The 12,503-nt window shown below is 53.5% G+C and overlaps 1 protein-coding gene across 1 annotated transcript in view; it reads left to right on the top strand.

The window, feature by feature from the left end:
* Window positions 1-7,945: 7,945 nt before the first annotated feature.
* Ddx39a (DEAD (Asp-Glu-Ala-Asp) box polypeptide 39A) overlaps window positions 7,946-12,503 on the top strand; it is a 6,169-nt gene continuing 1,611 nt past the window's right edge. The window contains exons 1-5 of the mRNA XM_013034238.1: window positions 7,946-8,032; window positions 11,230-11,441; window positions 11,515-11,642; window positions 11,854-11,946; window positions 12,273-12,456. Of these exons, the coding sequence (XP_012889692.1) occupies window positions 11,234-11,441; window positions 11,515-11,642; window positions 11,854-11,946; window positions 12,273-12,456 (613 nt within the window). The 5' untranslated portion in view covers window positions 7,946-8,032; window positions 11,230-11,233. The remainder of the gene's footprint in view (window positions 8,033-11,229; window positions 11,442-11,514; window positions 11,643-11,853; window positions 11,947-12,272; window positions 12,457-12,503) is intronic.

Below are 12,503 nucleotides of genomic sequence, written 5' to 3'. Positions count from 1 at the left end.
CGCGCGTGCGCCCCGGGCGCGGCGGCGAGGGGCGGTGGGCGCGGCGGGACCCCGCGCGGGCGCGCGCTCCGCTCCGGCCTGCTCCGCTCCGGCCCCGCCCGGCCAGGCCGCGTCCGCGCGCGCCGCGCCCTCCGGCCCCAGCGGCCGCCGGGCCGGGTCACGTGACCCGCGGCGGAGGTCGGCGCCCGGGGAGGGGGCGGGGCGCCCCGGTGGAGGGCGTGGCCCCGTCGGGGGCGGGGCTTCCCTGAGGGGCGGGGCTTGGGCGTCCCCCGGAGCTGCGCGGGGACCCTCGGTTCCCACCGCGGCGTCCCTGCTCGCCTCTCCCCGCACCCCAGAATCACCGCGGCCCCCGCCCGAGGGGGACCCCGTTAGAGCCCGCGGGAATCCCTAGGACGGCCGCTTCCCGGGGCCGCCCCGTAATCGACGGTGGAGAGGTGTCCCTCCCCCCCCCCCGCGGCCTGGAGACCAGCTCAAGCTCAACTCCCAGCGCCCCAAGCCTCGGGGGAGCCCCGAACCCCTAAACGAGCTCTCCGTCCGTGACGGGGGGATGATGCCGGGGCTCGATGTCACCCGGGGTGGCCCGAGTCTCCCCCCGTCCGTGCAGTTTGTGGTCGGTGTGGGACCCCTGCACCCTCCCCCCCCCAAAAATAAGTTCTGATGAGAGCTAACCCTCACCCCAGGACGCCCCCACCCCGGGACCCCCACCCCGGCCCCCGGCCCCCGGGCCCTGCGCAGCGGCGCCTCCCGGAACGCGGGCCCAGGACTTTCCCACGGCCCTGCGTGGTGCTGGTTGCCCTGGCAACCAAGGGGCGGGGCTTTCTCCCTTTTCCCTCTGGACATCTTTGCAGGGTTTAACCTAAGCATAGATGAGAAATAGATATATAGATTAGACAGACGGACAATTTACCAACTAGATAGATAGATAGATAGATAGATAGATAGATAGATAGATAGATAGATAGATAGATAGATAGATAGATAGATAGATAGATAGATAGATAGATAGATGTTATTACTGACCTCCCAGCCTCGAATCCGCACACTCTGTTTTCTTCCACAGCCCCAAGGAAGCCAGAGAACACCTGTCGGGCATGTGACTCTCTCAGCCACCTCACACAGGAAAAAAAGAATAATCAAAACATCTACAACAACAAAAGCCCATCACCTCGCCCAGAGACAAGTCCTCCTCCTTCTGCTGCCAGGTTCCAGGCTGCCCTCCTGGGGCCGAGCTGGGGAACCGCGCCAGAGGCTGGCTCCCCGCCTTCCCGCATCCATTCACTCGGGTGAGCATTGAAGTCCATGTGCTCTGGAGAGTTCCTTGGCACTGGGAAGAGTTGCATTCTGGGGCTTAAAAGAGGGGGGTAAGGCATTAAGTGTGCAATATCAACAAAATGCAATCGTAGGGCTATATCCCGGTCATTTCTATAGTCCTTCTTTAGTCCAGGCCTTGGAATCGAATCTCACCAACACTTTTCTGTCCTGGGGGAAAAACTGGCTCTCGGTTCCTAATAATCTAGCAAAAGTTTCTCACCCATCCTCTGGGCAGCAAAGTGGTCTTCTTTCCATTCTTCCCTCCCCACTCCTACCCACCTTTACCGGCCTTCTCATTACTCCTCCAGTCTTCCTGTCTGTCTTTTAACCACTGGGCCTTTGCACTGGCTGGTTACCTACTTGGTAATGACTTTCCATCAAGTCTTGCTAAGGCTTCCACCCCCCCTTTTTTTTTTTGGTCAGTCGTGGGGCTTGAACTCTGGGCCTGGGTGCTCTCCCTGAGCTCTTCAGCTCAAGGCGAGCCTTCTACCACTTCTTGTTTTCTGGTAGTTCATTGGAAATAAGAGGCTCAGAGACTTTCTTGCCCAGGCTGGCTTTGAACCGTGATGCTCTGATTTCAGCCTCCTGAGCAGTGCCCCCTTTCTTTCCAGTTCGACCAGTTTAAATGAGAACACACTTCAGGCCCTGATGTTAATAGCGGTGGCCCTGCTTCCCTTCTTTTGAATAATATTTATTTCTCAAATGTGCTGAGCTGGTTTTGACTTCAGGGCTTTTGCATGAACATAGGTCTGTACACAACCCACCTCAGCCATCTCTTCATTTCCAGATCTAGATGTCTTGGGATACCTAACAGGATGTACAGGTTGCGGTGGTTGTTGTTTTACAATATTCTTTAAAGAATCCTGACCAGAGGGCTGGGAATGTGGCTTTGTGGTAGAGTGCTCGCCTAGCATGCATGAAACACCATAAAAACAGAAAAAGCCAGAAGTGGCGCTGTGGCTCAAGTGGTAGAGCGCTCACCTTGAGCTGAAGAACTGAGGGTCAGTGCCCAGGCCCAGAGTTCAAGCCCCACAATGAACAAAAACAAAAACTAACCAAAAAAGAGGAAAAAAAGTCAGTCCAGGCCATGCTTGAGACTCAAGGCTTCATCTCCAGCACTGCAAAAACATTCAGCCGAGCTACCATTTCCTCCTTAATTATATTCCATCTGTAGTTGTTCAATCTGAAGACAGTGTATTTCTCTGTGTCTGGACTCAGTTTTCTCTGGCTGTTCATGTGCGTGTGTGATCACTGCGTTTATTTCTACTCTGGGGTATATTCTCCCTGCCTGCTCTGTGTGGGGGTGCACACCTGTAACCCTAGCATTCTGGAGGCTGAGGCAAGAGGATCTGAAGTTTGAGGGCAGCCTGGATTGTACACTGGAGATCTTGTCTCAGAAAAACACAAAACACAAGAGAGGGTTTGCAGCAATGGTTCCATTGGTAGAACGCTAGCCAAGAAGTGAAAGCGCCAGGTAGTGAGCTCAAGACCCAGTCTGAGATGAAGAAAGAAAGAGAGAGAGAAAGGAAGAAAGAGAGAAAGGAAGGAAGGAAAAAAATGGAAAGAAGGAAGGAAGGAAGGAACTAAGGGAGGAGAGAAAGGAAGGAAAGAGAGAGAGAAAGAAGGAAAGAGAGAAAAGGAAGGAAAGGGGCAAAAGAAAGTAAAAAAAGCCGGGCGCTGGTGGCTCACACCTGTCATCCAAGCTACTCGGGAGGCTGAGATCTGAGGATCAAGGTTCAAAGCCAGCCCGGGCAGGAAAGTCCGTGAGACTCTTATCTCTAATAAACCACTGGAAAACTGGAAGTGGTGCTGTGGCTCAAGTGGTAGAGCACTAGCCTTGAGCTGAAGAGCTGAGGGACAGTGCCCAGGCCCACAGTTCAAGCCCAATGACTGACAAAAAAAAAAAAAGTAAAAAAAATTCTTTGTGATAAAAAAGATCCCATTTCTTTTTTGTCTTTGCAGGTCATGGGGCTTGAACTTAGGGCCGGGGTACTATCCCTCAGCTCTTCAGGTCAAGGCTAGTGCTCTACCACTTGAGCCACAGCACCACTTCTGGCTTTTTCTGCTTATGAAGTGCTGAGGAATTGAACCCAGGGCCTTATGCATGCAAGGCAAGCGCTCTACCACTGAGCCACCTTCCCAGCCCTAAGATCCCATTTCTTGTTAAGCTGTTGCTAGTGTGTATGTGTGTGTGTGTGTGTGTGTGTGTGTGTGTGTGTGTGTGTTTATGTGTGTGTGTTTCCAATGGCAGGGGGAGGGGGATTCTGCCCCTTCTTGTGGTTTAGGGAAGGGAGAAATGAACAACCACTAGATGTAATTTTAGTTGTAGTATTTAGAGTCCAGTACTCTTGGCCAAGATCCCATGATCCTAACTCAATGTTAAGGATTTGAAAGTGAAGAAGGCCCTGGTTAACTTAATTACAGAGCATCTGATGGTGCTAGCCTGGTCTGTGTCCAGCCAAGACTATGGAAAGTTCATTAGTTCTATGTAGCAAGACCCTGTCTCAAAGAAAAGAAAAGAAAAAAGTGCCCATTGGGGGTCAGGGGTGTGGCTTAGGGAAAACTTGCAGCAGGGAGGGGAGCCCCATCAATTAATTTGTCACCCTTCCTGGCCAAGGTGAAGAGCATTTTCTTCCTTTTCTTTCCTTTTTTCCTTCATGCCAGTCTTAGGGCTGGAACTCAGGCCTCGGGAGATGCAGTCCCTGAGCTTTTTCCATCTTATCACTTAGCTCCACTTCTAGTTGGAGATAAAAGTAACTGGAGGGCTGGGAAGGTGGCTCAATGGTAGAGTGCTTGCTTTGCATGCCTGAGGCCCTGGGTTTGATTCCTCAGCACCACATAAGCAAAAAGAAAAAAGCCAGAAGTGGCGTTGTGGCTCAATTGGTAGAGTGCTAGCCTTGAGCTGAAGAGCTGAGGGACAGCGCCCAGGCCCAGAGTTCAGGCCCCACGACCAGAACCAAAAAAAAAAAAAAAGTAACTGGAGATAAAAGTCTCAGGAACTTTCCTTGTCTGGGGCTGGCTTTGAACCTGGATCCTCAGATCTCAGCCTCCTGAGTGACTAGGATTACACTAGCCACTGGTGGCCTACTTAGCCTGAGGGGAATTTTCCAGTGTTTTATGAATGCTCAAGCATTCTTTTTTTTTTTTTTGGTCGGTCGTGGGGCTTGAACTCTGGGCCTGGGCGCTGTCCCTCAGCTCTTCAGCTCAAGGCGAGCGCTCTACCACTTGAGCTACAGCACCACTTCCAGTTTTCTGGTGGTTTATTGGAGATAGGAGTCTCTCACGGTCTCTCCTGCCCGGGCTGGCTTTGAACCGCGATCCTCAGATCTCAGCCTCCTGAGTAGCTAGGATTACAGGTGTGAGCCACCAGCGCCCGGCTTCAAGCATTTTTTTTTTGGTTGTTGGTGGTGGTGGTTATGGGACCTGAACTGTGGGTCTGGGCGCTGTCCCTCAGCTCTTCAGCTCAAGGCTAGTGCTCTACCACTTGAGCCACCGCACCACTTCTGGCTTTTTCTGCTTATGGGGTGCTGAGGAATTGAACCCAGGGCCTCATGCATGCCAGGAGACCACTCCACCACTGAGCCACCTTCCTAGCCCTGCTCAAGCATTTTTTTTTTTTTTGGTCCAGTTGTGGAGCTGAACTCTGGGCCTGGGCGCTGTCCCTCAGCTCTTCAGCTCAAGGCTAGCGCTCTACCATGCTCAAGCATTTTTGAAAGGTGGTTGGCCAAGTTCACTTGCTTGCCCCGCTGGAAGAAAATTCTGGCTGTTCCCTGGCTGGCCAATTACGGGTACCCGAGCATCCTTTTTATCCTTTGAGCTCTTTGAGTGGGTGTGTTTTCAGTCTTCTAGATCTTTAAGCCACCTAGATTGAATGAAGTCAGCATGACACATGTTAACTGTTGCTAATCGGAGCTGGTGGGTGTACTTTAGGACTCGCTGATATTTTCTGCCGTTAAAATTTGATCCTTTTTTTGGGGGGGGGCGGGGAGAGAAGGGGATGGTGGTGGTGAACTGTAAGGCTGGTGAGGAGGAGGATGGACGATTTCCAGGGAGCTTTCAACAAGACTCAGATAGCTTCTGAATTCTCAATAACTAATCTTAGATGATCTGATTACTCAGATCTACCGCCTCCCACCTGGTTCCCCAGAGCAAGCGTCCTGTCTCTCCCTGGGGACTGGCTTGTCGCAGCCTCCCAATTTATTTAGCCTTGGCCTGTATCCCCAAGATAGTAGAGAAACGGGGGGGGGGGGAGGGCGTGGCTCAGCGGCGGAGGCGTGGCTCAGAGGCAGGCGTGGTTTGTCGAGGGGCAGGACAGGGCGTGGCGCGCCGTAAGGGGGCGTGGCGCTCGGGAATTACCCAATTACTCAAGGCCTGGGGGGGAGGGGGCGTGCCTGGGATTACTCCTTTCTCACTCTAAGCTAAACCCGGCTTAACTTGGCAACAAAGAAAATATTGTCTTAGCCCAATCTGGATTAAATGCGTAGATTTATCAGAACTAAATCAGGAGTATAATAAAGGCAAGACTATTGTGAAGTTGAAGGGGAAGCTTGGAACACAAAATTTAAGAAATAAAAATACATCCAATCGGGAAAACATACAACAGAGGGGCCATCACCTGCCCTGGACATCAATGGAAATCAACGAAGCAAACCAAAGACAGAGATGGGAAGGGAGGAATGAGAGGGAAAGAGGGAACACTTACACTCAGCAAAAGGAAAGAAATGTAAATATCATCTGCTGTGGAAGAAATAATTGTATTGTCAAAGCTCATAGAACTCACAAACTTTATAGACCATGATAATGACAAGTTGCCTCGTGAAGGTTAAAATGTGTTTGTGACTTTAACTAAGTATCACTATTCCACAATACTGCGAAATATGTGAAAGTTATGTAATCACCTAATCTCAATTAAAAAAAAAAGAAAAGTGAGAGAAGGGATGGGTTGGGAGGGATGGGTGACAATGTTATCAGACACTTTGTATTCATATACTGTTTTGTAGAATGGGAACTTCTTTGTACAACCCCTTAAAGATAATTTAAAATTTTTAAATGTCCAAGAGCGGAAAAATTTATATTAAGTGAAGTAAACCAGGCCCAAAGAAACAGGTCCCATGGTTTCCCTTGTTTGCAATAACTAGTATATGTCTGAGACAAGCAGAAACGGTCAGATAAGTTGTTAGGCAAAATGAACCCCAAGATAAGGATTCAAATGTTTTTTCTTTCTTGCAATTGTTGCTAACATATTTATAAGATGATTTCTTTGTTGCGTTGTATGTCCCTCCCCCACAATATAACCCCTGTTTTCACTGTATTTGATGTTGGTATAATTTGCGGAGGGGAAGCGAAAAAAACAAATTGTTTAAATAAGGATACAAGTGGACCCATGGCAACAATGAGATGTAGGAGTCGTTATGTCGAAAAACGAACTTTACAACTTTTGCGGGGGCAGGGGTGCCTGGCGGGGGAGATGGGAAGGGATGGGAAGGAGAAACAAAGGAGGAGGGTACAGAGCTTGATAAGAAATGTACTCATTACCTTGCCCATGTAATTGTAACTCCTCTGTACGGTATTTTCATTATATATATATATATATATATATATATATATATATATATATATATTATCCAAAAGCCTGGCGCCAGTGTCTCCTAGCTACTCAGGAGGCTGAGATCCAGCTTGGACAGGAAAGTCTGTGAGGCTCTTCCACCAAAAGGCTAGAAGTAGACCTCAAAAATCGAATAGACCAAGCCTCGAGCAAATAAATTCAGGACGGCGCTCAGTTCAAGCCTTAGGACCAGCTCAAAAATAAAAAGGACCTAGGATCCTAGGTCGGTTGTGCCTAGAAAACGGAAGGCCTTGAATTCAATCCCTAGTCTTCTGCACCCCCTCAAATATGTTTTTAGTAAACAGAAAAAAAAATCCCGACTTGTGATGATTAGCATTCTTAATCTTGTTTTTTATTTTTATTTTTTGGTCCCAGTGACCAGCACAGTTCTGTTCCACACGGCTCCCATGTTTATGCAGCATTTTATTCTCTCCCCCTGCTTCAGTTTTTGTTTTGTCAGACGCGGGGCCGAGCCCAGGTGCTCGTTAGGCGATGCACTGTCACCCGGCTACACCCCGCAAAGAAACCACAAAGCCAGTCTATTGCACGATTCCATGCACAGGAACAGGAGAATCGAAGCTGTATTAGCTGTAGCTCAAGCTCTCCGTTCTTTCCAAAGTTCTTTCCAAGCCTCGGCTGCGGAGGAATCCTGGCCCGTGGACCGATGCCCATCCAAATGCCAGACGCCCGGTTTCCAGAACCCAGAGCTCTTGGCAAAGTGTGAAAGGCTAGCGCCTAGGTCGCGCGTTCACAGCTGGCCTACGGTTGCCCGAACTCAACTCGGCTGCCCTAAGGGCGGGGCCGTGATCACGTGACGGGGCGTGGTCTGTCACCGGCCTTTGCTCTTTTGGCCGCGCCTACTTTTTAGCTCAACCAATGAACCTGAAGCCAGAGGCCCGCCCTCATTAGCTCTCTTCCACCTATAGCCTTCCGGCATGATCCGGACCGTCCAATCAGCTCTTCTGCCTCTTTTGACTGACAAGACCACGGTCCAGTGAGTGGGACCACAGTGGAACTGAGAAGGCCGGAAGCACGGCAGCTCGACTCGGGGCGCGCGACACATAAGCGGTGGCCGGCGACTCTCTTCGCAGCACGCGGAGGCGAACGGGGGACCAGGTAAGCGGCGGGTCCTGGGCGCGGGGCCACGGTGCGGGAACGTCGGTCCCGGGGCCAGACAGTTGAAAGGAGACGCCGCGGGTTGAGCGGGAGAGAGAGAGAGAGAGAGAAAAGGAGGGGCGCGAGACAACGGGGGGCGGGGCGGTTGGGCCGTCCTGGGCGCGCGGTGGCGGCGGTTGGCCACCGGGGCGCATGCGCGGGGCGCGGGCCGGCAGGCGGTTAGCGCGCGGGGCGCGGGGCCCGCTTCCGGCTGGGGGGTGTCATGGCGTCGGGGCGCCGACCCCGGTTTTGAGGAAAAACGTCTTTCTCCGGACAGAGTCGGCCTGAGCCCTGGGGAGGGATTCGGGGCCGGGCCGGGCCGCTCCCCTGCTTCGCCTCGTTCTCGCCCCCCGCTCAGGGGTGACCGCGATCTAGGGCACGCTGATTCCCCCGCGGCGCGCAGACGTGGGGCCTCGGGGCCCGCCCAGCTGTCAGTCACCCAGAGCGGGTGACACGCGCGACCCCGGCCCAGTCTCGGGTCCTGACCTGATGGCCCCTCGATGTCACCACACCGCCCCTTCCTGGGTGCCTGGGGCGAACTCCGAGCCCCGTGCAGGCGGGAGCTGCGCCCCCAGGCCCTTGCATGAGTCAGTCTCTGAGACTGGCCCCACTTGGTGTTTGCATGTTCACCTTCATTGCCTTTCATTTTTAACTAAGTGCTCATCGAACCTGTGGCCCATCGAGCAAGCGCTGCATCACGAGGCACACACCTGTTTGTTTCTTTCTTTTTCTTGCCTTGGGTCTTGAACTCAGAGCCCAAGGGCTGTCTCTGATATGTGTGTGTGTGTGTGTATACGTACATATATATATATATATATATATATAGTGTCAAGGTGATGTACAGAAGGGTTACAGTTACATAAGTAAGGTAGTGAGTTCCTTTCTTGTGGAACTTGTTACCACCTCTGAGCTTTTTCACTCAAGGCTGACACTACCTCTTGAGCCACAGCTCCACTTCGGCCATTTTTCTGCCCCGTAGTTAATTGGACATGAGTCTCACCGACTTTCCTGCCCAGGTGTACTTCCAAACAGGATCCTCAGGTCTTAGCCTCCTGAGTAGCTAGGATTATAGGTGGGAGCCACTGGTGCCTGGCTTCAGTGTGTTTATTTCTCTTATGTTCTTAGTCAGCCAGGTTTAGGGCCAGACTGCTTCTGCATCCCCCCCCCCACTTAGATCTGTTTAAAAGTCCTGCCCTCCTCCTTCTCAACTTACTTTGGCCCCTCCCTGATTAGTTACCAGCACTTGATGACTGATTTTCTTGCTGTCAGTCATACCTTCCACTCCCCCTGAGGAATAAATTATTCTTAGGAAGATACTCCTTGACTCACTCTGGAAACCTGTCAGCAATTCTCCAGTCATTAGCAAATAAAGTAATGTGCCCTGGGCCTGACTGGCGCTTCTTTTTTCTTTTTAACTTTTGCAGTACTGGTGTTTAAACTAAGGGTGTCCTGACTGCTGGGCAGGGGCACTCTACCACTTGAGCCAGGCCTCCAGGCCTGTGTCTGTGCACACACACACTTCTGTGCACTGATACTAGAACTTAAAGCCTTCTGTGCTTAGATTTTTTTCTTCCAAAACCTGGTGCTCTACCACTTGAGTCATACCTCCAGTCCAGGTTTTTTCTGATTGGAGTTTTCAGTTGGCTTTGACCCACAATCCTTAGATGTTAGCCTTTCAAGTGTCCCAGATTACAGGTAGCACCTGACTAGTGGGGTGCTTTCTGAGATGTTCAAGGACAATACAGTGAATCAGTGGCCGCCTAAAAGAAGTGGAGGTTGGAAGGTGGTGAGGTATTGGAGGCAACACCTACCAAAGGGGCTGTGAAGTCTGGTCATGAGGGGTGGTGGAAGCTGGGACTCAGGTTCACCCTGAGCATGGTGGGAGGAGGGAGGCTTTGAGCACAGTGGCAGAGTGTGGCAAGTCAGATGCAATTTGTCTTTATAGTCTCTCTCTGGCCGCCTGGGGAGGGGCTGAGGCCGTGGACATAATCCAGGCCAGAATGATGTAGGATGGATAAGTAGCATGCAGTACACTCATAGGATGGAATATTACTCAGCCCTAAAAAGTGAAGCCCTGATAATGGTAATGAACCCCAAGAATGGGATGCCAAGGGAGAGAGAGAGCCTGACAAAAGGGCTTCTGCTGTATGATGCCATTTATATGAAATGCCAGAACATGGAAATCCAGAGACAGGCAGTACAGGAGTGCCGGGTGGCAGCATGGTTACAGGGTGCAGAAGTGCGCGTGCGCGTGTGCGTGTGCGCATGTGCGCACATGCATTCTGGTCCTAGAGTTTAGAACCAGAAGCTAAGAGCTTTTCCTTAGGCTTTTTCTTTTTTTTTTTGTTACTACATAGGTGAGGTTCAGGGGGTTCAGTTAAATAAGTCAGGTAAAGAGTACTTTTCTTTTTGGCCCATGTCACCCTGTCCCTAGCTCTCACCCAGTTTTTCCCTTCCGTCCCTTCCACTGGTTATATATAGCACATTTTCAGCATAATCCCTTGGCTTTTTTGCTCATCAAGGTTGGTGCTCTGCCACTGGATCAGGACTCCACTTCTAGCTTTTTTTGGGGGGGAGGGGTCAGTCGTGGGGCTTGAACTCGGCCTGGGCGTGAGGTAAGCGCTCTTATCCATTGAACCATGGCCCTCACACTTTTTGCTTTATTTAGTTTTCAAATCAAGTCTCACGTTTTTACCTGCACCCTAAGCCCTGTTGATGTGATGCACCCACGCTTAGTTCATAGGTTGAAATGTAATTTTGATGACCTTTTACCCAGCCTGTCCTCTCGACTATAATCCTTCTGATCTCTTCTGCCTCTCGAGTAGCTGAAATTACAGGTGTGACCCACCATGCCTGTCTTGGTGAATTTGATAGCAAGTACATATCTCAGTAAAGCTGTTTTAAAGAGAGGGTGGTGGTGGCAGCCTGGGGACAGGTGGCTGCCTGGGTGAGGAGTGGGGGGGAGGGGTGCAGGCTGAGACTGCCTTGACATGAGCAGTCTGAGATCCGACGCTGGCTGGCTCCAGGGGGAAGCTGGGGTCTTGCTCCACAGCCCCCGGTCTCTGGTCCTACCCCTCGCAGATCTGGGGGGGCCGGTGGGTGGTGGGATGGAGCTCGGCCCCGCCCTGCCCCCTTGATCACGGGTCCCGCCTCCCCAGGACCATGGCAGAGCAGGACGTGGAGAATGAGCTTTTGGATTACGAGGAGGATGAAGAGCCCCAGGCCCCTCCGGAGAGCACCCCTGCTCCCCCCAAGAAGGACGTCAAGGGCTCCTACGTGTCCATCCACAGCTCGGGCTTCCGGGACTTCCTGCTGAAGCCCGAGCTGCTCCGGGCCATCGTGGACTGCGGCTTCGAGCACCCGTCGGAAGGTACGCGGGAGCCGGGCCTGGCCCGCCGGCCTCGCCGCGTCCCGCGGGCCCTCACCCGCCCTTCCCCCCCCAGTGCAGCACGAGTGCATCCCCCAGGCCATCCTGGGCATGGACGTCCTGTGCCAGGCCAAGTCCGGGATGGGCAAGACCGCCGTGTTCGTACTGGCCACCCTGCAGCAGATCGAGCCGGTCAGCAGCCAGGTGTGTGCGCGTGTGCGTGCGCGCCCGCGGCGGGCACCCCGGGAAGGGGGGGCTCCGGCCCACGCGCTGTGCACATCGCGTTGCTGGATGACCTGGGGGGGAGGGCAAGGCCGGCCCTCTCCCTGCTCCTGACGGCTCCTGCTGCGCTGGCCTGAGCAGGCAGTGCCGGCCCCCGCAGGTGAGCCCCGCCTCACGGCCCCGCCCCCCCCAGGTGGTGGTGCTGGTCATGTGCCACACGAGGGAGCTGGCCTTCCAGATCAGCAAGGAGTACGAGCGCTTCTCCAAGTACATGCCCAGCGTCAAGGTGAGTGGGCCCACCGCCCCGCCCGGCTGCCCCCGCGGCCCCGCCCCGCCGCCCTGGCCCCGCCCCCTTTTACCAGGCTTGGCTCCAGCCACTGCCTTCGAGGTTTGTGGTGGTTTATGCGCCTTAAAAGCCTGCTGAATTATGCATGGCCTCCGGGGCCGCGCTCCATGCCCGCTGCACCCGCTTCGCTCCGGTCCCCGGAGACAGCGCGGTGGAGCGCTCGGCCGCCCCGGCCCGTGCCATCCACGCCCTCGGGGACATGGCCTGAGCCATCCCCGTGCCTGGCACGCATGTGGATGGTGAAGCAGCTCCCTCGGGGCCCCCAGGTGTCCGTGTTCTTCGGGGGCCTCTCCATCAAGAAGGACGAGGAAGTGCTGAAGAAGAACTGTCCGCACGTGGTGGTGGGGACGCCGGGCCGGATCCTGGCGCTCGTGCGGAACCGAACCCTCAACCTGAGGAACGTGAAGCACTTCGTGCTGGACGAGTGTGACAAGATGCTGGAGCAGCTGGGTGGGTGTCCGCGCCCCGGGCGGCGCTGGGGCGTCGGGGAGGCCGGG

The sequence above is a fragment of the Dipodomys ordii genome, unplaced genomic scaffold (assembly GCF_000151885.1).
Source record: "Dipodomys ordii isolate 6190 unplaced genomic scaffold, Dord_2.0 Scaffold184, whole genome shotgun sequence".
In the NCBI taxonomy this organism is placed as follows: Eukaryota; Metazoa; Chordata; class Mammalia; order Rodentia; family Heteromyidae; genus Dipodomys; species Dipodomys ordii.
This window is presented reverse-complemented; position numbering and strand designations above follow the sequence as displayed.